General features: G+C 39.6%; 3 protein-coding genes across 7 annotated transcripts in view; 2 read left to right on the top strand and 1 right to left on the bottom strand.

The window, feature by feature from the left end:
- The first annotated feature begins 2,207 nt into the window (after window positions 1-2,207).
- Window positions 2,208-18,346, top strand: LOC128741383 (uncharacterized). Its single transcript, XM_053837171.1, has 3 exons — window positions 2,208-2,340; window positions 17,780-18,058; window positions 18,130-18,346. The coding sequence occupies exons 2-3, from the start codon at window positions 17,802-17,804 to the stop codon at window positions 18,344-18,346; spliced, it is 474 nt and encodes a 157-aa protein (XP_053693146.1). The 5' UTR covers window positions 2,208-2,340; window positions 17,780-17,801.
- On the top strand, window positions 8,068-12,562 carry LOC128741380 (WD repeat-containing and planar cell polarity effector protein fritz). The gene is made up of 7 exons (XM_053837164.1): window positions 8,068-8,337; window positions 8,624-9,359; window positions 9,439-9,645; window positions 9,902-10,706; window positions 10,764-12,001; window positions 12,061-12,211; window positions 12,288-12,562. The coding sequence occupies exons 1-7, from the start codon at window positions 8,255-8,257 to the stop codon at window positions 12,374-12,376; spliced, it is 3,309 nt and encodes a 1,102-aa protein (XP_053693139.1). The 5' UTR covers window positions 8,068-8,254; the 3' UTR covers window positions 12,377-12,562.
- Window positions 18,347-18,390: 44 nt separating the features above from the next.
- Window positions 18,391-24,431, bottom strand: part of LOC128741382 (3'-5' ssDNA/RNA exonuclease TatD) — a 28,807-nt gene continuing 22,766 nt past the window's right edge. For all 5 annotated transcript variants that reach the window (XM_053837165.1, XM_053837168.1, XM_053837166.1 and 2 more), the window contains 3 exons: window positions 23,884-24,232; window positions 19,681-19,792; window positions 18,391-19,623 (listed from right to left, as the gene is read on the bottom strand). In XM_053837165.1, the coding sequence (XP_053693140.1) occupies window positions 19,312-19,623; window positions 19,681-19,792; window positions 23,884-24,232 (773 nt within the window). In that variant the 3' untranslated portion in view covers window positions 18,391-19,311. The remainder of the gene's footprint in view (window positions 19,624-19,680; window positions 19,793-23,883; window positions 24,233-24,431) is intronic.

Here is a 24,431-nt window from a genome sequence, read left to right as displayed (position 1 = left end):
TCTATGGTTTAGGTTTAGAAATGAAAACCTTTTTTCAGCTCTTAAACATCTAAATCTGGTGATTTTATCAAGCTTCAGGCTAATTAATAGCTGCTTTTGAAGCTGCAATGAAGCTTAATAGAAACTTTTTTGCGCTTTTAAATAGCCAATTTGTGCAATGCTGTCAATTCTATTTTTAGAACGAGAAATAGTTTTGCAATCTGCTTTTCCAGTCGCTTAATTAACGCCTCATCAACCTTTATGCAGCCAAAAAAAATCTATTTTTAAATTTAAAAAAATGGAATGCGTCATTTTTATTTCGCCGTGAACGCGATATTTTTGGTTTCGAATAACTTTAATTCGTACAAGTAAGCTAGCTAATTAAAAATTCATGTCTTTTTTCCGGGAATTGAACCAGCCATCTTTTGATCCATAAAGCACTCACCGTATGATCCGCCCCATTTGCATCTGCAGAACAGACAGTGAGAATATCTTTACACCTGAAGCCTAGCCCGTCTAGCGTGAAGCAGTCGATAATGTCGATAACTGACAAACTTTTGCTGTCAGCCGAATTGCGAAATTCTATGATCTGACAGTATGTGTGCTGTTAGCCGAAAGAAAACTGGGTAGACGTTTTTAAAGCCACTTTAACACCCTTAAGCAGCCTTAAACTAGTTTGAAAGCTGTGAGCCTAATGAAATGAAACTCTACATTTTAACACCTTTAAGCAGCCGTAAAACGGTTTGATGTTTATGGCTGTTTAGAAGCAGATTGTTTAGCAAAAAAATCCGCTATTAAGCTTTTTTATCAGCTTTTGGAAGAGAACTAGTTTGAAAAACTTAACGTAGCTTAAACATCGCTTATTTACACACCATTTGAGTGCTTACTTTATGCAGCTTTGATCGCCTTAAACCAACCCGTAAACAGCCATTGCTCTTGCAATTCAGCTACCGTTGTTACTTGGGGACCGCTTGTTTCACTTAAAATGCATAAATAATGCGAAAAAAAACTTTCACTTGCTAAACGTCCAATGTACAGATTGGGTTTGTTTTGATTTTTTTTGCACTTTGGACATCAGATGAGAACGACCGAAGTAACAGTCAGTCATTCGTAATTCAAATGTGCACATTGGACATTTTGATAATGCTAATTTTTTCACCTCAAAATAATTCTATTTGGGCAGGTGTTTTTGTATAACACAGAGTTTAAAAAGAGCAATAATTTGTTGTGATAAACCGGATTTGTTTACATTTGTTACATTGGACGAAATGAAAAGTGACGCGAGAATTGGTTTAGACTGATGGAGATTCAAATTCAAAATTCTAGTTTGTAGCTGATGAAGACGATCCTACTATGGTGAATGACCCTTTGGGTTAAAACCACTCAAAAATCCTACTACATTTCCGAATATTGTGTAACCAGGACAAAATCGAGCTTCCGAAAAAACGGCAACAGTTTTTTTTCCGAACCGTGCATTAGACCTAGTGTCGGAAGTAGTGCGCTGTGTAGCACGTCTCATTTGCTATACAGCGCACTGTAGTGTCCGACAACACTACCTCCGACACTAGGTTTAATGTACGTACCGTACCGGCAGAAAATTCCTTTGCCGTTTTTTCGGAAGTTCAATTTAGTGCTGGCGACACAATATTATGGTTGAAAACCAATTGACCTCAACATGGATCAGTGCCTGATTGTTGTTTTTAATATGATTTTCTTCAATTCGTTAAAATAAAAAATACACGATTTATGTAATTTTTTTAAATGGGGTTTGGTCAACGTTACGTAATTTAATGGGGGGGCTATGCCAAGCGTTACTTATCGTTACATGGGGGAGGGAGGGGGTAAAAAATCCGGAATTTTTGCGTTACGTAATTTGTGTACCACGCCTTAATAGGTTGATTTCTTCGGCATCCTATTTCGTCGGTAGATGCGCTAAACAGCATCTGTCAAAATTTTCTATTGGGATGGTTGCCTGCCGATGGGGTGACATTCGCCCTTTTGTTAATTCTATCTAGAAATGCTCTAAAGTGTTCTGGGTAGTTATTGATACTATAAGCACAACTTGCGATAACAGTGTAATTAAACGCGCGAGAAGTAAAATTTAACGAAGAGCAGTGTGACATATTTTTTATTTTTGTTTTGAAACATCCTACGAGAACAAAACAGTTTAATGTAAATAGTTTTACAACATAATTTAGTTGTTTTTCTGAGTTTTGTAGCTTTACAAATAATTTTAACTTGAAACGGTGCATAATGTGCTCCTAAATGAGCTACAGTGTATGTTCAACGAAAGTGATATTCCACAACTGATTCGAGTTACTACTGGCCAGCATTAGGGATCAATCAGAAAGATTCAAAAATGTAAGTAAATGCGTATACATTTATATCTACCTATACAATCCTTTTTTTATCAAATGCCATCTCCATTATCACAGTATGTAAACTTTCGAGACATATGCATATGTATTGCAGGTATATTGTTACTACAATATATGCATATACCTAACAGCGTGAAAATTGAAATTGGTTTAGCAACGAATGATTTGGAAAACAGTAAAAATCGAATACGTTTCTTTCTCAAGTACAACATAAGTGTATCTTCTTTGGTATTGCCCATTTTATGACTATTTAGACCACTGTGATAATCATTTAATGAAACATGCCGCATTTTGCACTGTTAATCTAACACTAGAGTGGCGTTTAGTTTAATCAATTTATTAGATGAGTTTGACTTCTTTTTCCTTCTTGCCCTTCTTTTCACTTCATTTTCCTTGAGCGAAATCGTGTGCGAGATTCGACTGTGATAATCGTAGTAAATTGGGGTAGTCTAAATAGGGACAAATGTCGCAATATTATGGTTTCAAAATAGTAGCACTTGATAATTGCTTTTGACATCCCGAGACTCCGAAAAATGAACCGGGTTTTGTTTTGTGAAGAACGAACATTAGAAGAATTGGGAAAAATGATATATAAACTGTGAAAAATAATTAACTGTCCAGGTGGGACTTGAACCCACAACTCTCAATCTCGCGTCGAGTGCACCATTACATTGGTGAGATTGAGAGTTGTGGGTTCAAGTCCCACCTGCACATTTAATTATTTTTCGCAGTTTGTATAAATATCATTTTTTTCCATTTCTTCTAATGTTCGTTCTTCACAAAAACACATTTACTCCCTAGTAAGAAGTAGGTACAAATTAACTTGACCAGTATAAGTCAATCACCCTTATTCTGCGAGTCACGTGATTCAATACAATTGTCACTCGCCGTGACTCGCCACGGCGAGTCGAGTCGCCGAGGTTACAAACCCCTGTCACCCAAGTGACAAACCTTGTCACTTAGGTGACAAAGCGAGTCACCTAGGTGACAATTGTCACCTGATTCGCGGCGACTCCATATAGTGACGTCACTCGCCTCGCAGAATAAGGGTGAATATCAAAAATGATAAAAAGTTGTAAAACTACTTTCTTCAACAATACTATATAGATAATCAACTCAACAATTGCCCTTTTACACTTTTTCGAATTCTTCCTGCGATAAAACTGAACCTTGACGTGGTGTAGGGCTTTTTAATAAAGTAGCAAAAGAACAGCGGTCACGTTTACTTCTAAATGTGGGTATATGTCAAAATACTTTTGTGATTTCAAGTGGGATTCGGGGTAAAAGATAAATAGATGAATGTTTCTGGGGCTCATCCCTATTTATCACAGCTGCCACAAATATTTCCAAAAAATGTCGGATTTATTGGGTCGGCTGGGGGCTTAGGGTTAATAAAAGGATGTAAGCGGGATACTAGAGTAGAATCAATATATATAGAATGCCAGTGTCGCTGTTTTTCTACAGGACTCATTGTGGTAAACATGATGCTAACAATCTGTATCAAGTCGGGAATCGGGTGTTCTACTGCAGCTGTTATGCTCCGCCGAGTTGGTTTATCGAGCAGTTTACGCAGATGGTAGACCGAGTATCAGTTGTGCTAACTGGTCTAAGGCCGGTGGTTGTGGCGGGCGACTTTAACGCTTGGGCGGTCGAGTGGGGAAGTCGTCGTACGAACCATAGGGGTCGGATTCTGCTTGAGGCTCTGGCAAAGCTCAACGTAGACCTGGCTAACGTTGGCACTACAAGTACAAGTAGGAATGGTGCAGAGTCATCGACGTGACATTCGGCAGTCCTGGTCTGATAGGAGACTGGAGGGTAGACAATGGTTACACTCACACTGACCATCGGGCAGTCCGCTATGGTGTTGGTCAGATAACCAGGCGGCAGGCGGCGGGTAGAGCCAACACTCTAACCACCCGTGGATGGAAGACATCATTCTTCGATCCCGAAGTATTTGTGGAAGCGATCCGAAGAGAGTGCAGTGATCGCGATATGCCTGACCCGAACGCTGATCATTTGGTTGAGGTGCTGTCGCGATCGTGTGACGCCACCATGCCTAGGAAAAGCCGACCGAGGTATGGTAGGTCACTGGTTTACTGGTGGACAGAAAAAATTGCGGAACTTCGCGGTGCTTGCTTTCGTGCAAGGAGAATTATGTAAAGAGCTCGTTCGGACGAGGGCAGAGCAGAATGTCGAGTAGCACTAGTTGCTACACGCGCAGCGCTTAAGTGTGGGATAATAGCTAGCAAGCGAGCCTGCTTTGAAAGGTTATGTGCCAGTGCCAACGCAAACCCGTGGGGTGATGCCTACAGGGTCCTAATGGCAAAGACCAAGGGCGTGATGGCGCCCGCAGAGCGATCGCCAGAGATGCTAGAGCGGATCATCGAGGGCCTCTTTCCGCGCCACGAGCCAAGGCCCTGGCCTCAGGCCGCTGAGTCGTCCCACGGCCGACGTTCCAGTATCTCAGACCATAGCGTAGGATGGTCGGCCTCCGTGCCGAACATCCAAAGCAACGTGGGCGATGGCGGTCTAGAGGTCGGGGAGGAAGTAACGGTTACGAACGAGGGTCTCATTGAGATCGCTAAATCCCTAAAGGTGAGCAAGGCACCGGAGCCAGACGAAATCCCGAATATGGCCATTAGAGCAGGTATTCTGGAGGCTCCCGAATTATTCGGGGCAGTAATGAGTAGATGCCTGGAAGCAAAAACATCCCATCAAGAAGACTGGCAACTCTGCTAAAAGTCGAGCGACAGTAACAGCAATGCTATCTGCCGAGTTAAAGTTGAACTTTCACATACTAGTGTGTGTATATTAGAATATGGATGCACACAAACACGTATGCAATGCATTGCCATGCTCGCATACATATTTTCTCACCAATACATGTCCACACAGCTTCAACTTTTGTCGGAAGGGGTGCGCTGTTCCTTCTGTTGCTCGACATTTGTATGGGCGCGACGAAGAGATGCCAGTCTTCTTGATGGAATGTTTTTGCTGGAAGCTAGCCACTTCCCGGACAGATGGAAGCGACAGAACCTGGTCCTATTGCCGAAGCCGGGAAAACCTCCGGGTGTCCCCTCGTTATATAGGCCGTCTGTCTGCTCGATACTGCCGGCAAGGTACTGGAAAGGGTTCCCCTTAACAAACTCGTACAGTACACTCAGGGTACAAACGGTCTGTCAAGGAACCAATTCGGCTTCCGAAAAGGCAAATCTACGGTGCATGTCCATCTCGTCTGTCACTAAGACAGCCGCAAGCACAAGAGGACAGGTATTCGCTATTGCGCAGTTGTCACACTCGACGTGAGAAATGCGTTCAATAGCGCAAGCTGGGACTCCATAGCACACTCGCTTCGGAACGTCCAAGTGCCGGTGTCGCTGTACAGGATTCTGGAAAATTATTTTCAGAATCGTGCTATGCTACAACACGGAGGAGGGTCGGAACTGCGTTCCAATCACCGCAGGGGTTCCGCAAGGTTCCATATTGGGCCCGGTGTTGTAGAACGTCATGTATGACGGTAGGGGTGGTGATTGTCGGCTTTGCGGGTGACATCAGCTTGGAAGTCTACGGTGAATCTATCACTACCCACTCTATAAGCATTGTTGAAGATTGGATGCGATCCAGGAAACTGAACCTAGCGCATCATAAAACGGAGATTATCGTGGCGAACAACCGCAAGTCGGTGCAGCAAGCAAATATCAGCGTCGGGGACTGCACTATTTCGTCAACGCGGTTCTTAAAACTCCTGGGAGTCATGGTCGACGACAAGCTCAAGTTTGGGAGCCACGTCGACTATGCCTGCAAGAAGGCTTCCACAGCTATTTCGGCATTGTCTCATATGATGTCTAATAACTCTGCGGTATATGGCAGCAAGCGAAGGCTATTAGCCAACGTGGTGCAGTCCATACTCAGGTATGGCGGACCGGTGTGGTCATCGGCGTTAGGTACCAAAAGCTATCTAGCCAAGCTGGAAAGCATCTATCGTCTCATGTGCTTAAGAGTGGCGAGTGCGTATCGCACAGTTTCACATGACGCAATCTGCGTCTTTGCGGGTATGATGCCTATTGGTATCATCATCAGCGAGGACGTAGAGTGCTTCAACCAACGTGGAACTAGAGGCATACGGAGTACAACAAGATCGACCTCGATGACCACATGGCAGCGGGCATGGTCTAATTACACAAAAGGCCGGTGGACACATCGACTTATCCCGGAACTATCCGGGTGGGTCTACAGGCGCCACGGCGTAGTCAACTTCCACCTGAAACAAATCCTGTCAGGGCATGGTGGTTTTAGACAGTATCTGCACAAGTTTGGGCATGCGGAGTCCCCCGCGTGTCCCGAATGCGTGGACGTTGAGGAAACTGATGAACATGCTTTCTTTATATGCCCTCGTTTCGCGGGCGTGAGAAGCAACAGGATAGCAGTGAGCGGACAGGACACTACTTCGGATAACTTAGTCCAAAGGATGTGTTCTAGCTCGGACGTCTGGGGAGCGGTCAATACGGCTGCTACCCAGATCGTACTTGAGCTACAAAACCGCTGGAAAGCCGATCAACGGCAAATAAACAGCCTAACTACCACAGTCCAGTATCTAAGAGTGTGCGTTAAGTACAATAGCCCCTCCCTGAAGTAATACCGATAAAGTGCTGACGCCCCAGTAGGGGGGTCGGGATACCAAACCCCACTCCTAGAGTTGTCTTCTCAGGTGTCTGATAGCAGATTTCCCTACTCGTTAAAAAAGTCGGGAATCGGGAACTTCATTGTCAAAGTTGCTCATTGTTCTTTATCTGTACGCTGGTTGGTGCGGTCATCGCTGTTTTCATGCCAGTGCGAAAAGGTGGATAGCAAATGAGACGTTGAAACAACGATAAATGTTATTGTCGCAGAACAGAGGTGGGAGTCCGAACCTCGGTCCGAACGATTCGGCGATCAAAACTGGTAACAGAGTCTTTTTTGTTATTATTTTTCTTTGGGAAGTTTTTTGCATAAAAGCAAATAACAGCAATTCGCTATGTACGCGAAACGGTGCTGCCACCTTCCCAAGTTTGTTCTATTTGTGAAGTCGGGCACAGGTTTGTTAAAGAGTGAAAAGGATAGACAAAACTTTGCACCAAATCTTCACAAACTTTCCATATGGCAGTTCCATGAGAGTACAAGAGATCGATTTGTGCTTACATAGCGAATATAAGCAGAACGCTCGCTCCCAATCGCATAGCAGCTTTCACATGCTTTCGTGTGCATTCGTATGCGTTCATGTGTTTTCGTGGAAAAAAGTGACTCGCTACCGCCAGGTTTGCTAGTATCTGTAAAAAGTATCATGTACGTGTTCGGATTTCTATACTTCCACTTCTGTTCTGTGTTATTGTTTGTTTTACAGTCTTCGGCACAGGGCAGTACAGACTAATTCAAGTACTAAACGCACCGTCAATTCTCTCGCTCTCATTATTTTATCTCACCTTCTCATTTAGTTTTGACAGCAGCGCAACAAGTATCTCACGAAACTAACACTGATGTTTTTGTTGGAGAAAAAGAAAGAGCAATATATTTTTGCTTTTGCCAGCAATCCTAAATTGACAGTTAGTTTCGATATTTTGTATAAGTGCGAGCAGGCTTCAAAATCTTCGTCAACGCAAGTTTTTAATGGAAAACAGTAAAGAAAGATGGCTCCTTGATTTGATCAACAGGTATTCGATATTTATTGACGACGCGTATATTATTCGTTTTTGATATAAAAAAAATGTAATTTTTGCTACATTTGATAGTCAATTAGTATTGCTATAAAAGCAACTAAAGAAGTGCTAAAAGAAAAAGTGTTTTCGACGATCGGTTATTCTGTTGTGTTAGTTCGATGTTGCTCCCGAATGTAGTGTTTATTACTGTTAACGCCTCGGAAAATGTTAACATTGCTGAGCGAACTGCGATTCTGGTCCACCAAGGAGGACATCATCATCAAGGACAGTGATCTTGGAGCAACCAAGTATGTATCCATCTAGGCTGTGGATCTATTGCAAGGGCATATGATAAAGATGATCTCGAGCTGAGAATGTTGCTTGTCAGAGATTTCTTAATCGATTACGCCAAGTCTTTCCCATCGGCTGTGAGGCTATTGTCTTTCATTTGCTCTTTGCGTGTCTGCTTGAACCACTTTGCAGAAACTGCTCTTCAGTTTCTCACAGGCTTAAGCAAACAACAATGATAAACCACATATTAAATGGTCGTTATTATGTTATGTCACTTATTCGCTGGTCTGAATTTGCTTTTAGGTACTTGGAAAAAAGATCGGAAAATGCTAAATCGACGTATTCGGATGGCAAAAAGTTGTACTTTGAATCACGAGGGTTTAAGTTAAACGTAGATAACAAAAAGCCAAACAAGCTTCGAAATGCATTGCGGATGCTGGAGGAAGAATTGCGACAAAAGAGGATTGTCTTCTGCAAGTGGAAAAACAACATTATACTGCAGATAATGTTGTGTAACGGCTTACTAATACACGTATTAATCAATCCTTTCAATGGAAATATCGGTCGGATTTATTTCGATAAATATTTTATCGGTAAACTTATCTCGGAGCAGATCACTGATGTTGTCATTACTCAGACACATATACTTATTTCGTATAATGAGAATCAGATCACTTTTGTGCATCTGCAGAAACCAACACCGAAGAAAAACAGCCTTGAAAAAATTGGTCTGATGGATCCAAAGATTTACAACGTCATTATAGGAGGACCAACGACTAGGAAAATCCCCAAGCACCTTGTATGTAGTAGCTCTCAAGATCTAGTTATTGTATGGACTAAATCCTCCCAAAATGAGGTATACCCATGGCGACCAACAGTTAAGGATCAGGATCGAGCCAACCTACACGTGTACAAATTGAGCGGATCTAAAATGGAATTGCTATGTTATTATTGGACAGAATATGATCCAGTTTCAGTGGACTTTTCGCTAATGAACGGATTTCAAGTTCATTCTGTTGAGCAGAAAGTTTCCAAAAAGGTAAATGCAGTAAAATATTGAGACGATAGCTTTTACTTTTGAATTGAGGTATGTGACTGCAATGTGTGCTTTCTTATAGGGTGATGTCACTATTGATAGTTGTATATATCAAATCCACAAAACTAAAATGCGGCGCGTAGCTGTGACTTCGATTCCTTTGCAAACGCAAGTCTGCTGCAACGCATTCAGTCCTGATCATGAAAAGTTAATGCTAGGCTGCATCGACGGTTCGGTTGTTCTTTTCGATGAAGGCCGAGGCATCACACATCTAGTAAAGGCAGCATTCGTAAGTTTAACCATATTTCGTTACCCTGACAAAACTGCGAATATTTGTATATAGTAGAAATTTTAGCATATGCTAAATTAATGGAGTTTATTACCTATCACGTTTTATGCAGTTTTCATTTTGGTAAACTGGCCAACATTTGTTCTTAAGTAGAAGTTGGCAGTGCAAGATTTCTACTAATAAAAGAATTCTGCAATCGGAGATTTTAAATGGTTACCAACATGACATTTAGTTTGACTGTTTTTTCTGGTTTTAGATTCCCATGTTTATCTCATGGCATAGCGATTCGTCGGTTGTGATGATCGCCAACGAAAAAGGTCAATTCCAGTGTTTCGACATTGCATTGTCCTGTATCCGGGCTCAGCTGGCCAGCGAAGATGTTGTACCATCGAGCATGCTGGATCTGTCGAATTATTTCTCCCATCCGTCCAATCTTGCCAAACTATGTTGGAGCAGAAAACCGGATATTACAGAGCACTGCGAAAAGTATGCCGTTACGGATTCATTTCTGTTGCTTGCATTTGAGAATGGTCCTATCGGGTGCTTGCGATTTATCGGCAGTGCTGGGCTAAAGGGTGATGTTCATACATCCGGTTTGACAGCGGATGTGCTGATCCACAAATATATATCATTAAACCAGGTGGAAAAGGCAATCAACATTTTACTAAGTCTCAACTGGGACACGTACGGAGCCATGTGCCTTCTATCGTTACACCGTATAGCGAACTTTATTTTCAAGCAAACGCTAAGCACAGAAAGAGAATTGCAGCTGCAAAAGGCCCTTGGCAGCTTTCTGGTACCTGTGAAACCTTTATGTTATGAGACTGAAGTGGAATTTGGCGATCAAGTCAATGATATAACCTTACGTTTCTTCCACTATTTGCTGCGCAACAAATCATATAATAAGGCATATCAGTTAGCAATCGATATCAACGATGCAGATTTGTTCCTCAAATTGCATGATAAAGCTAAAGCAGATGGAGACCTAGAGCTAGCAAAAGAAGCACTAAAAAAAGTTGACGATATAAACCGGATATGCACCGATCGCAGCGATAGTGAGCGTAAGTATGACCTATAAATTGTAAGTATTACGTAACCAGCGTTAACTTTTGTTGCAGATTCGTTGTGTTCGCATTCTTCCTGCTCATTATGTGCAGATAGTTTCGATGACGATGAAGACAACGAGGAAGGTGACGAGGAATCGGGACAAGAGATTCTACAGATGCCTCCCCGTGCTGCTAAATTAACCACTCAAGATGCAACGAGCTTCAAATCTTGTTCTACGTCTTCCAGCTCCTCAAAGTCATCGCAAATTCGAAACGGCAGCCCGAAGCATCCGCCTCTACCTAAAACAACTGAGAGTTGTAGTAGTAGTAGCACTACAACGAGGACATCTACCGCCAAGATCCGCACAAAAGCAGAATTCAGTAATGATCGACCGCCTTTGCCGTATGTACCTAAAAAGAATCCAACAACAGTAATGCAGCGCAGCCAAACTGCAACAGCTTTAAAATTATCCAAGCAGCAACAGTCTAAGGTTAGCCAGACAAAGCTAAAAGGAAAATCTTTTAGCTCTAGCAATCTACTTTCAATTGGAGATAATACATCTCCATATTTCGGATCTCCCGTCCAACGCGGAAATGTTCGAAGTCGTTTGAATCCTCGCGAGAAAGCTGCCAGGATGTATTCATCAGCAGTTGGCAGTCTGTCTATGGAACAACTTGATATATCTTCTCGAAACCCGCGACAACCCTTTTTCGTAGACTTTGTGGATAATCCAGCGGCAACTAGACCCCCTCCTAATGGACAACATGTAGTGATAGATGTGATACCCAAGCCCCTAGGATCACTTCCTTCTCCGAATGTTTTAAAATGTCCACCAACTAACATACTTGATCAAACCATTGGAATCCCTATAATGCAAGATGAACCAGATTTAGCGCGACGCCCCAGAAAGCAGTGGTTTACCTCGCAGACGCAACCACAGTTCAGAAGCATTCCATCGAATAGTTCTAGTGCAAATGCTAATGCTCCTCGCACTGTGATTCATCAATACCCGCTGATATCTGGCAATATACCGTCTAAATCACAGTCCAAGTTTCACCATCAGCAACAGCAATTGGACATTATCGATCGTACCCGATACCCGACACGACGAAAGGAACCACTTGTCACGGCTTCGATTCTCTCCAACAGTACAAATTCTTCATTATCTATTATGCCGGGAACATCATCAGGCAATTTCCTCCAACAGCATCAACAAATGGGAGGAAACTCATTTGTTTCAGCACGTAAAGAGAGTGGTGAAAAAAATAAGGTAAAATTTTCTGACACCGTAACAGTAGCCGTAGTGCCGGTAAGTGCTTAATGCTTATTTATGAAAAATGAAAACTAACTCTGACAGAAAACTTGCAGGAAATTCCGCGAAAAGACAAGCTAGCTGAAAAAGTCCGCAAATCACCATCGTACAATCCGTTAATAGCAGACCCACGACGGGAACTAGCCGAAAGCTTACCTTTGTGCCATCCAAACGATGACTATCTCAAAGATTTTACTCCTATGCAAGGTAAAGCACATTCTGTTCAATACAGCTTATCCACAACCACGTCCGGTTTTCTGCATCGCTAATTTCTCAATTGCAGATATCATCGGCAATAGTAACGAGCAGGAAAATAATGAGGATCCCAAAAAGATTCCCAACATCAAAGTGGTTCACTTTGGTGTTGTATAGATAGTCGCGGTTAGCTACCACGTAGTGATAATAAGTGAAAATGTTAAAGATTCACCGTATTCCGTATCCGTCCAGTGAATTCTGATCAGTATTTTAAATGTTAATACTTTCTGTTGAATATTCTTTTTGTAGATATACATCAACCGTACTGTTTACTTAAGCAACTATATTTTGTATATTTATTATTAGGGATTTCTTTTAATACACTATCTTATTAAGAAAAAAAAAGTTGGTTTTTGTTGTCCTAACGCTAAAATCTCTTTTTTGGAACGGTAGTTCTTTTACAATTGACGAAGGGACGCTATTATAATCTCAGATTATAGTTTGGTTCGACCCGTGCATCTTCCAGTATTGGACAAAAGGTAGGAGTCACAACCACGGTCCTGCTAGGCAGCCATGTTTTTACAGTCAACATCTAACCATTTGAGGAAATGAAACAGTATTACACCGCTATACGTTCTGTTTGTTTCACTTTGCAAAGCCGGTATGCTGGGAGATGGGTAGTATTTGCAAATCTTAGCCAGATTTTTGCAAATAATACCCACGCCGACAATAGATGTTGGCTACTGTCAAACACATTGAGTAGGGATAGGGTTGCCAGTCCCATGGTCACAACGACTACTTGGTAAGCGTAGCTACTAATAACTAGGAATAACTAATTTTTGCAGAACATTCACAAAGTACATCTGTAGACTACATATCTGAGCATGAAATTTACACTGCACTAAAGAACCTGGACGCTCTTAAAGGATCCGGCTCAGCCAAAATGTCTACTGTATTATTGAAAATTCTGCCGGAAGAATTCACTGCCCGTTTACTGTTCACAACTGTTCAATATGAAAAAAGGAATTTTTCCAGAAGTTTTGTGATATTCTTGCTTAGTACCAATGTTCAAATTTGGTACCAAGACTGACATACGTATGTATCGTGGAGTCATTATCTCTCGTATTTCGAAATTATTATTATTAAGTTTCTATCAATCCGATCTGATTGGTCTCCATGGAGAAATGATTGGATGGGGAAAACCAAGTTGAGGTCATCCTCACGTAGGCATAAATACCCCATCATCTTTACAAAAATACATTAATACAATTTTCATCACATATATTTTAAATTTGTTGATAAAATTTGTGTGATGGTTCTCCAAATGCATACATGTGCTCCACCGAAGAAAACGTTCGAATACACGCTGCAATAGATTCGTTGAATCCGAAAGTTGTACGGTGCAGTTGAGGTTGTAGCAATCCAGCAAAGCGGATAGAACGACGAAAGAATGTTCGTTGAATCAATTTCTCCATTCAATATTTCGACAATAAACATGGCCTGCTGAATTTTCCTGTGACAATCTAAGATGTCAAGCCCAATAAGGCGGCAGCGATCAGGATCTAGCCAGGGAAGATCACGTAACGCTAGACGAATGAAACTCTTTTGCACTCGTTCAACTCGTAAATTCTAAGTTAGTTGATTTGATATGGACAGTTTTCAAGTAGGACACGTGCTTTCTAATAGTGGTCTCACCAGGGAACAGTACAAAGCCTTCAAGCAGGATGGTTCCTTAAAATCTCGTCCAATTTTCGAAATAAAACCGAGCTGCTAAGTTGCTGTAGAAATAATAGCCGAGCGATTCATGTTGCAGTTAACTTTTGCATCGAGAATAACGCCAAAATCAGTGACTTTTTCAACCCTTTCAAGTGCTGACCATCAATGTTTAATTCGAAAATAACAGGGTTAGCAAGGCGATCAAACCTGACACTTTGAAATACTAACAATCGGCCAGTTCTTGGGACACCAATTCACTAAAATATTCAGCTTTTGCGGCAATCTTCAATTGACCGTACAACTAGATACAACTTCAGATCGTCTGCGTACATTAACTTACAACCGTCATCCAGAAGCAAAGCGATGTCATTGAAGTACAGCGAGAAAAGCAGTGTGCTCATGTTGCTGCCTGTGGTACACCAGATTTATTTGAAAATGGGTTGGATAAACAGCTGAGCTGCACACATAGTGTTTGACCGCCACTCAGTAAAGTTTGGTGATGCACCAAGTCGAGAAAGGTTTCGTAAAAGTATCCGATGGTCAATACGGTCAAACGCTGCCTTTAAATCAGTGTACACTACATCGATGTGGGCCTTCTGCTCCATGTGTGAGAAACTACAAGTAACGACGTAACATCAATAAGGTTAGTGCAAGCGGAGCGTCCTGGCATAAATCCATGTTGTTCGACATAGATATAGCTTTTCGTATGAGAGAGAATAACAGAGCTTACTATTATTTCGAGCAACTAGCATGACGCTGAGAGACTAGTTATGCCACGATAATTCCTTATCGCCGCTTCTGAAAACCGGAAACTTGTAGGACTGTTTCCAAATTGACGGAAATTGCTCAAACAGCCGGTTAAAAATATGACATAATGGTTCCGCCAAAACGTTTGCACAGCGGGTATAAATAATTGCAGGAATCCCATCGGAACCCGCGGAAAATTAAGCTTTCAGTTTTGTTGCCGTCTGCATAATCATTTCGGTAGTAACTTCAAAGGTGTTCAAATCAATCGGATCAAGCGGTACCGATTCGGTAGCTGTCTCGGCGTTTAATTCAGATGCAGTGCTGTTGGCGAAAATCGAAGTAAAAAACTTAGCAAACAATTCTCACGACATTGCTTCAACTCAGTAAAAGCTGTTTACATTGACTTCAGTAAAACATTTGATAAAATTGATATTGCTATTCTTTAAATTGAAAAATATGGCTATTTCCAAGCATTACAAGTCAGTCCAAAGTTCCACAAGGTTCTCACCTGGATCGTCTTCTTTTCATCCTGTACGTAAATGACTTTTCCTCTCTTAAGTCAATACGTTTTCTTGTATATATAGACTACATGAAGCTGTTCATAGAAATAACTAATGCGGAAGAATTCAAAATATTCCAGAATAAAATCAATGTGCAATCACATAATGCAATAAAAGCTTGCTCGAACTGAGCGTCAAAAAACGTTATACAATTGAATTCAGGAGGAAAATATAAACATATTCAACAGCAACAGACATATATGTAGGAAACCAACGAGAAAAACGTAAAATTTCTCTTAACAGGTGGCAACTAAAATTTTGGCAGTTATTTCTCAAGCTCGTCAAAAAAAACAAAGATACTTGAAGAAGATCTGGTTTACTGAAATACATTTATAGATTACATTTTCCATTGTTGAAAAAAAAAAAGTGAACATTTGAAAACGGTCCGTAATCGGCTGTTCGGCGAAACCTCCGTTTGATATCGGTACAAGATTGTTGCATGGCCGTTATGTCAACCTTGCGAATGCATCTCTTGATTCTACCAGTCAACTGTTTGCAATTCGTGGTTCTCCAGTTATTTTTGTACATCAAGAAATTCAAAATCCCGAAGGAATCTTCGATTGGGCGACACTGAGGCAGATTTGTCAGGTTGTGGTTTTTGGGTACAAATGAAATCGAGTGGGTTATTCTGAACCGTTTGCTGACCATCTGTGTATTCCGGAGCTATTGTCTTTTTTCGGCACTTTATTCCAACTCTTTTCAATGTTTTGCAGATGTACTATTGGGAACAGTTGAATCTATTTGCAGCATCCCGTTGGCTCACGAAATCCTTGTTATTGAAGGTACGAGAAAAAGAACGAAGTCCTTTTGCGTCCATACCTTGCTTGCCAGTAGTTGTTGAGAATCTAAGGATATGGTAAATAGTCGAAGCCGCAACATTCGTACACTTTTTGCCGAGATCTTTGTGCAATTCGTAGAAATGCCTCGAAATGCTTCTTGTTTTGACGCCGTTTTGAGCAAAACACTTACAAGAGAGAGAGAGAGAGAGAGAGAGAGAGAGAGAGAGAGAGAACTAACACATACACATTCTCATTTCTCTCTAAGTCCGTTTGTTGTGCATAGGGGCATCGAAAAAAATTCAAAATTTTAGTTGTCACCCGTTAGTTGAATTCACAAAGTTAAAACTGGATAGAAAACCAGATTTTTCTATTACAGATCTATGAAAAATTTTCAACAAGTTTTTTATATAGTGAAAATCTAAATAAGTCCATTCGAACTTACCCGAGTAAAATATGAGCTCCAAAAAAGTGTCGAAAGTTGAATCACTATTGACGAAAACAAAGGTCTTTTTATTCCTATACTAAAGAATGTCCGGATGCGAATTACTTCAGTGGTCAAAATAGATCTCAGTTTATTTGTATTGTGATAAAGCCGAAGTACCTGGAGACGTTAGGAAGCGGAAGATGTCAAAGTTTGCCAAAAAATACATGTTTTAGCAAGCAATTTGTTCATATCGAAAGTGGAGCACCGCCTTCGTGACAACCGGGATGATTAAAGAAGTATACCTAAAGAAGTGCCTAGAAAATCGTCTATTTCCACTTCTGAGACCACACAATAATCTTATGCGTCCATCGCCATTATATGCCGTTACTCGAAAGATGTTGGAGTGCTACAAAGCGAAGGAGGTCAATTTCGTGCCAAAGAATTTCAATCCCCCAATAGCGCCAGAACTCCTGTCACATGAAACGTGATGGGCCATCATGAAGCAAGCACTTCGGGAATGTCCCAAAAAACTGAAATCGTAAGAAGATATGAAGAAAAAATGGATTTACGCACAAACACAGTTGGTCCAAACACAAGATCTTATGAGTAGTGTTAAAACGAAGGCTCGTGCATTTGGATATGCTAATAAAATTGAAAACCCGGCATGGAAAAGTTAAATTTATTTAGTTTTATTTTATTCTCTGAAAGTTTGACGACGATCGTTTTAATAGATGAATTTTGCCAAGTCTTTTCTTATGATGAATCCGTTTCCAAGGAGTTGTAGTGTGTTTGAAAGTTATCAAATCTCCAAAAATTATCGGAATTATGGAGCCAAATGAAAGTTTGAAATTGATTTTCAAGTTTTCGTGAGCAGTAAGATATTCACTTTGGCAGCTTTTGAGAAATCATACTTGTAAGGTTTAAAAACCAAAAGTTTTGCAGTATTAAAATATATTAACATTTTTTTCAACAACAGAATCCAGATTTTTGTCTTTAAGATAATGAAAATGTAGAAAATTCGGAACGAAATTTGCGCCTGAATTTATAAGTCAACATGAAAAAATTGGTTTGAAAAACCGTAGTGATTCCTCAACTTTCACTTTAAAATTAAAAGTCAGTTCCCTTATTTCCCAAAATCGAACTGATATGGGTAGAATATGACGCAATTTTGCGAAATTCAATTTTGAATTATATTTTAGAAGCACAATTGAAACCACTCCATGTGTGCAGGACACAAAACCGAACCGCAAATCGTACAAAAACGTCGTAAAACAAGGTCGCTATTTGGTATAGCACTTTTTCATAACACAATTTCAAACACGTGTTAATCTTATTCTAATTAATTTTTGTTCAGTAAATTTTCTACCAGTTCAATCATGTCCGAGAACAAAACTTCTAGCAGCGGTAAAGTCAAGGCTAAAGCAAATGCTAGCAATGGAAACAACAATCGGCAAACAAATGGAAACGGCAATCACAATAAGAAACATGCACGTCTATGTCCAGGACGAGATATTTATGAGCGGATGAATTTCCTGTATCAGGCTTCGATGTTGATGGCCGAGTCGGTGCCGGCTCTATCTGGCAGCTACGGGAAGCTCGTGAAATCTATTGGAAAAAAGGCAGTACTGCGGATGTAAGTATTCCTTAGTCGAGAATAAACGAATTCGCTATTATTGTTATACAAACTTTATGTTTTCTACTCAGAGAGCCCGCTGTAAAACGTACACTTTGCACACGCTGTGGAGTAGCCTTATGTCCTATTGCAACCGCAGACTTTCGGGATTTTCAGCACAAAAAGCTAAGCTATCTAGAAGTCCGGTGTAAGCAATGCGGCTTCGAGAAGCGATATTACAACAATAAAAACCACAGCATCCGATTAGATGATCCAAACAGCATTGTGGAAACTGTTACTTTCGACTGATGTGGATAATAAATTTATTTTTTTATATAAAAATATACCTTTATTTCAATCTCACTAATTAGATGATGAATACAGGGTGTCACATATCATATGCAAATTCGTCCGTTACACAAAGGGACCTCTTTATGGCACTTCTCTTACTATGCATTATTTATTTATTTTTCCTCTACAATGCACATGCGTAGTATAACCTAGTGAACAACAATTATTTTCAACTGTTAATTTCTTATTCCCAATCTAATAAATATGTAAGCAAATGAGAGCACTCGGAACTGTATGACAGTTGCTGCCAATTAGCACAACAGTGTCACGAAATTTACTATATCCTACAAGCTTCTAGTTATCCATATGAGTAACATATGCGAACTCGGTCGCCGCTCAAGAAACTGCCGTTTACAACAAGGAATGTGTTTTGTTTGTTCTAATAATTCTATTGAGATTGTTCCCTGCTCGAACGCTGTTTCTTGTGGGACGAGCGATGATTTCAAAGTGGATTTCGTTATACTATCGTTGATTGATTTTCTAATTCTCGCGAGATTAGAAGTGGTATTATATTTTGGTTGATGTTTTCTAACCAACTCATCTTAGTAACTTCAGTCTTTCGCTTCACATATAGAACAATTAAATTCAGTTAACACATGTTTATATCAAAGCTTATAACTACAGCTACCCTTAAATACGTCTAAATGTGTAGAACAAAACAATTTGACTGGATTCCGCAACATTGTAAAAAAGCTCTTGGAGCATATTTTGGATCCGTCATCTAATGAGTAACGCTAAGGTTCCAGGTTATTTCGATAACTAACATCAGGCAAGACTTAAATAGAACCAACTTAACAATTGTTTGATAGGTATGTAAAAGAAACTGCGTTAAAATTAGTTATGATAACAAAATTATCATTCGTTGAAATATAAATGAAATCGTTTTCGTTTTGTTTAAATCGTCGTTATTACTTTTGTGTCTATCATTGAGATAACCCAAACAGTTTAAGGGCGTTGAACGCTGTTGCAAGACCCACGTCTTCTGGTTTTTTGTTCATGAATGCGGCGATCATTTCCACAATTGCCGGCAAACTGCAGGGTTCGTTACGCTGGAAGGTACAATATCGGTGCAAATAGAGAAGCGACCGCTCGGTTAGACCAGTTTTCACGTGCTGAGGCAGTTTGGAAGCTCGAGTATTGGGATACATAAAGGGTGAATCCGTCTCTACCAGCAGACGCTCCAGCGGTAGCCGGCCATCTTCGAGCAGCTTACGAACGCCAGTATCAGATTTATCCTGCAACGGATCAAATTATTTGTTGTTTTCCTGGAATGCGCCTAATGTTAGAGTTACCTTGCATAGATATCCGGTCAGAGAAATGTAGTAATCTCGTTGCAAGTATTTAAGTGCTTCCTCGATGGTACCCATGAAACCTCTAATAATGATCTGCGGTGTAGGTTGAAATCTAGAAAAAAAAATGTTTATTATAAGATTGATTTTTATTTATCTCTATACTGAGGAAGTTAACCTAAATTATAAAGTATTAAAACGACGCAGACAGGTTTCAAAATTTTTGCATACTTTTGTTATCAAAAATACCAAATAGAATATTATTATTGTTGCTAAATAATTATGAGGGAACATAGTTGATTAAAGGAACGATGCTGGTCTAACAACCCAGGCGTCGTATGTTCGAATCTCGACTAGGTGGTGCTGCTAATAGAGTCAGTAGGGTTGTTGTACTAGCCCCGCCTGTTGATAAAGAAGGGTCAAGTCTTAGAAAGACGTTTAAGCCCATAGCTTTGCTTTTTAGCCAACTAAAAATTTTGAAAAAAAATACCGCTTTGAATTCAAATTTACTTTCTATAGATTTTTCTGCTTATTTTAGTACCAATATTGTAACGATCCGAGTAGCAACAATGGATGAAAAGCAATCATACACCTAAGCATTCCAGTGCACTCCGGAACAAACCCGACGCAATAAAACGTCGCTACTGTAAAAGCTGGGGGTTTCAACTTTCATAAGCATGAAACCGTCTAAATACTTTTCAAATTTGCTAACCTATATTGTGGGCTCCGAATATCACTTTAAAGAGCTGCATAGCATGAGACAAGATCACCACTAGCATGCCCAGACATAATCAGAAAGTGAAGCACCGAACTTACACCGGCATGTTTTGCCCTGAAAAAAATCAAACAATCGTAGAATGGGAGATCTATTTTTACGCAAACAAATTATTTTCGCAAAATTCCGAGCTTCTGAGACCAGGAACCATTTTTCGAAGTTTTTTAACTTTTGGTTAAAATTTCATGGCTTGATTGCTGTTTCCCCTTAAATTGTGACGCATTTCCTATTTTGACAGATGGATAGTTATTTGACTCTCAAAGGTAGTAAATGCCAAAGTAAGGAAGGAAGCTTACTTCTGCAGTATGTATGTCAACTGTATATGTACTCCCTGTATGTGGAATAACTATCGAACTGTCAATAATTAGGGTTTATTTCGAATTCCCGTCGTAGTACATTCTAATTTTCAGCATTTGTTGGATGGATTTAATGAATATTCCAAAAGTTTTTGTGCTGATTTGACTAAAACACACTTACCTTCCGATCCGTGAACTTTGAAATCACTGAAAAGTGATTATTAAAGCATATTATTGAAATTACGCAACTGACTTTATTTCTTACATTCGTCGTACCGTTTTGAAATCCGTCCATCAAAATTTTTCATCGTCCGAACTAAAAACCACAACAAGGTTTACGAAGCTAACGCGCATGTATTTGTGTAGGACGGCATGACAAATGTTATTCTGCAAAATTTCTGCAGGTCAGGTAAGCTTTCCTGGCTGTAGAATAACGACAATGCCTTGCGTGAGTTATTTCATGTATGAATGACGGAAATTAAAGCGATTAGTCGACATTTTCTTCTTCGTCGCACGAAAAAACGTAGGAAATTGGGCTGGCAGGACTTCTTTAATGATAAAAAGCATTTCAAAAGATCTCAGCTCACTTTGATTGATCGCGTATAATAGACAACAAACTAAAATATTAGGGAATAACTAGTTTTGCATTGTGTGTCATAAAAATACTGATATTTTTAATAATTTGTGTTGGATAGGACGGGAATAGGCAATTACGACGAAACAGCAACATACCAAACCATGTTTCAGAACAGGCTTATTTTTAACCGAAGGAAAAATAACGATTGATCTATCAGATCTTAACTAAAAGTTGAAAAATTTCCACAAATGGTTCACAGTCGAGGATTCTTTTTAAATTAAATGTTATCGAGTGGAGCACATGCGCCACCCTTTAATTAGGTTGATTTATGTATTTTGGACAAGCGTTACGCGTACTCTTTTTTGGACATTTACGGCAAAATCAAATGGAAATGTCCAAAATAGAGTACGCGTAACGCTTGTCCAAAATACATAAATCAACCTAAAGGTGGAACTTGAATTTGAACTTTAAATTGGACTCAAAATTAGACATGAGATACGCTTTGAAGTGGGACATGAAGTTGGACCTAATTAAAATAAACTAAAATTAGAACTGATACTGAATTTAAAATCTCTGTTAAAGTTGTATTTTAAATAAGTAAATAAAAGATAAACATCAAGGGTTAAAGGTAAAAATTCAACATCTCGTCAAAATTTAGTTGTTAAATATAAAATTTAAGAACTCGCAAGGCAATAACATAATAATATAACAATTATAAAACAAATACATACATTTGCAAAATAAACATTAAGTTAGCTAGACCTACTATGCAACATTTGCCGCAGAGACGATTCATTTTTGGATCTACAGAGGAGGAAGAAACGGGGACAACAGTAGCAACCGTTCCTATATTTGCATGTAATTTTAATTACAAACACGTTGGAAGTATCAATTGCTCATAAAGGTTAAGTGATACTCCGGATCCTCGGGGATTAACTTATGGCATTAATCACAAGCCAAGCTGCAATGGGCCGAGGTTATAGCGCCTTATTTCACTCTATGGAAATAGATAAAACATGCCAGCTACCCATAAATAGATAGTTATAAGCTTAGCTATCAAAGGTATATAAAAATTAATCCTGCAAAAATTATATGTAGAGCTTGAAGTTAGTGCAGAAAATCCACTCGTAATCGTTGGTTCACTAGCTACGAATTTCCGAAACAAGCGATGTCCGAAAAACGAAAACTCTTCTTGATATCAACCGGGAAATAGGAGACCCCAAACTTGTAAAATATTGCTCTCGTTCATAAGTTTCCTGACCTGATAAGCTTCTGACCTGATTCGAAGTTGGATCCTAATTTGATGAAATCATTACCCCTAGTATCCTAGTAGTCCTTGTATCTTCAGCTGCCATTAAAATGTGCTTCCTTCCGTGATATCAATTCTAACCAGAGGAATGTCCTTAGGTCAGATTTCCAATTGGCGGTAATTTTCGTGCTTCTCGTGTTCCTATTTCGAAACTCTGCCAATGACACTTTTCCAACGTTAATTTCTTCAATCGATCTTCCAATAATGGTATTTTGAAAAATAATTCCATTTATATTTGAAGTATAGAGAAAAACTGCACGAAAACTTTTTGACGTCTACTTTTAAGAACTCGCAAGGCAAGGCTTAAAAATAAACCTCAAATGCCAAAGATCAAAAAGCTTAAAAATGTTTAAAATTATAAGCCAAATGTCAGAAGATGAAAATCAAAACACAAAAAGTTAAACGCAACTGTCGAAAATTAAAACGCAAATGTCAAAACTCAAAAAACAAAAATCAAAGAGCTGAAAGTTATAAATCAAAAAGTAAAAAGTCGAAACCCAAAATCAAAAGTCGAAAATTCAAATTCAACAGGCAGAATCAAAATTTGAAATAAAAGTCATAAATTTAAAAAATGGTTAATAATAAAGTCAAAAGTCAAAAATCGAAAATAAATCAACAGTCAAAAGTTGGAAGTAAAATGTCAAAAGTATAAAGTCAAAATTAAAGTTAAAAGCTAAATGTTGAAAATCGAAAGCTCAAAAGGTAAAAGTCAAAAACAAAAAATGGAACGTTAAATTAAAGTTTTACTCAAAAGTCAAATATAAAAAAAATCTATTTTTTCATGTTTCTTTTTAGACTATATTTTCTTATCATCCTTTTTCTCCAATTACTGATTAGGTTTGTGAGATTTAAATTTGTCTTTAATACACGTAGCTTCTGCAGCAAATTAAGGAACAAGATAAGGAAACTGGATAACACACAGCCTAATACCAAAAGTGTTACGAATCTGCAGTTCAATATTACTCTGCTTCTCCGCCCATTTAGCCAAGAGTTGATATCGATAATTACTGCTAATGTAATGTAATTATATAGAGCAACATTATTCAACCGCTGTCTTATCACGGCTGCTACAAGAGAAGGCGTGTTATCGCTAATGAGGCGAAACCTGGCTGTACGTAAATGAATCACAAAACAAACCAAAGCGCTTCTTCGTGATAACAAGACCGATTCATTTCCTTACTGTACTGCGCTGCGCTGGTGTATTTCCAAGCCACTGGGCTGTATCAATATGTATGCAATGTTTACTCACTTCGAAAGTATTTCCAACACATCCTCCTGAGCAGATCGTTCATGTATCAAAATTGGTTTCTGTAGATCGCATGCAAGTTTTAACTGTCGTTCGAAGATGTCCTTCTGCGTGCACGGTTCGCTGAAATCTCGCTGGTAATCCAAACCGCAGGGACCAATGGCGACACACTCCGGAGCACCAGCGATCACTTCAAAGTCGTGCCACGTGCTCGGCTCCTCGATGATAGACTTCGAATCGTGTGGGTGAATTCCGGCCGTTGAATAGATGATTCCGGGATAGATGCGAGTCAGACGTAGCGCCTCCTTACTGGATTTGACAGACGTTCCTGGTACCATTACTTTCTGCACACCTGTAATGAGAATTCATAATTTAGTTTCTTTTGTTGTAATTTATGCCCACAAAGGGATTTGTTTTGTTTGAAAAATTGAGATGTGTTTGAATATTGCACCAAGAAGTTGAGTAAGCATAGCTACTGGACTCAACTATTAAAAATTATGATTTTGGCGTTAACTCTCCGGTTTGCAATCAATCAGATCTACAGTACAAAT

Source organism: Sabethes cyaneus, chromosome 3, assembly GCF_943734655.1.
Source record: "Sabethes cyaneus chromosome 3, idSabCyanKW18_F2, whole genome shotgun sequence".
In the NCBI taxonomy this organism is placed as follows: domain Eukaryota; kingdom Metazoa; phylum Arthropoda; class Insecta; order Diptera; family Culicidae; genus Sabethes; species Sabethes cyaneus.
This window is presented reverse-complemented; position numbering and strand designations above follow the sequence as displayed.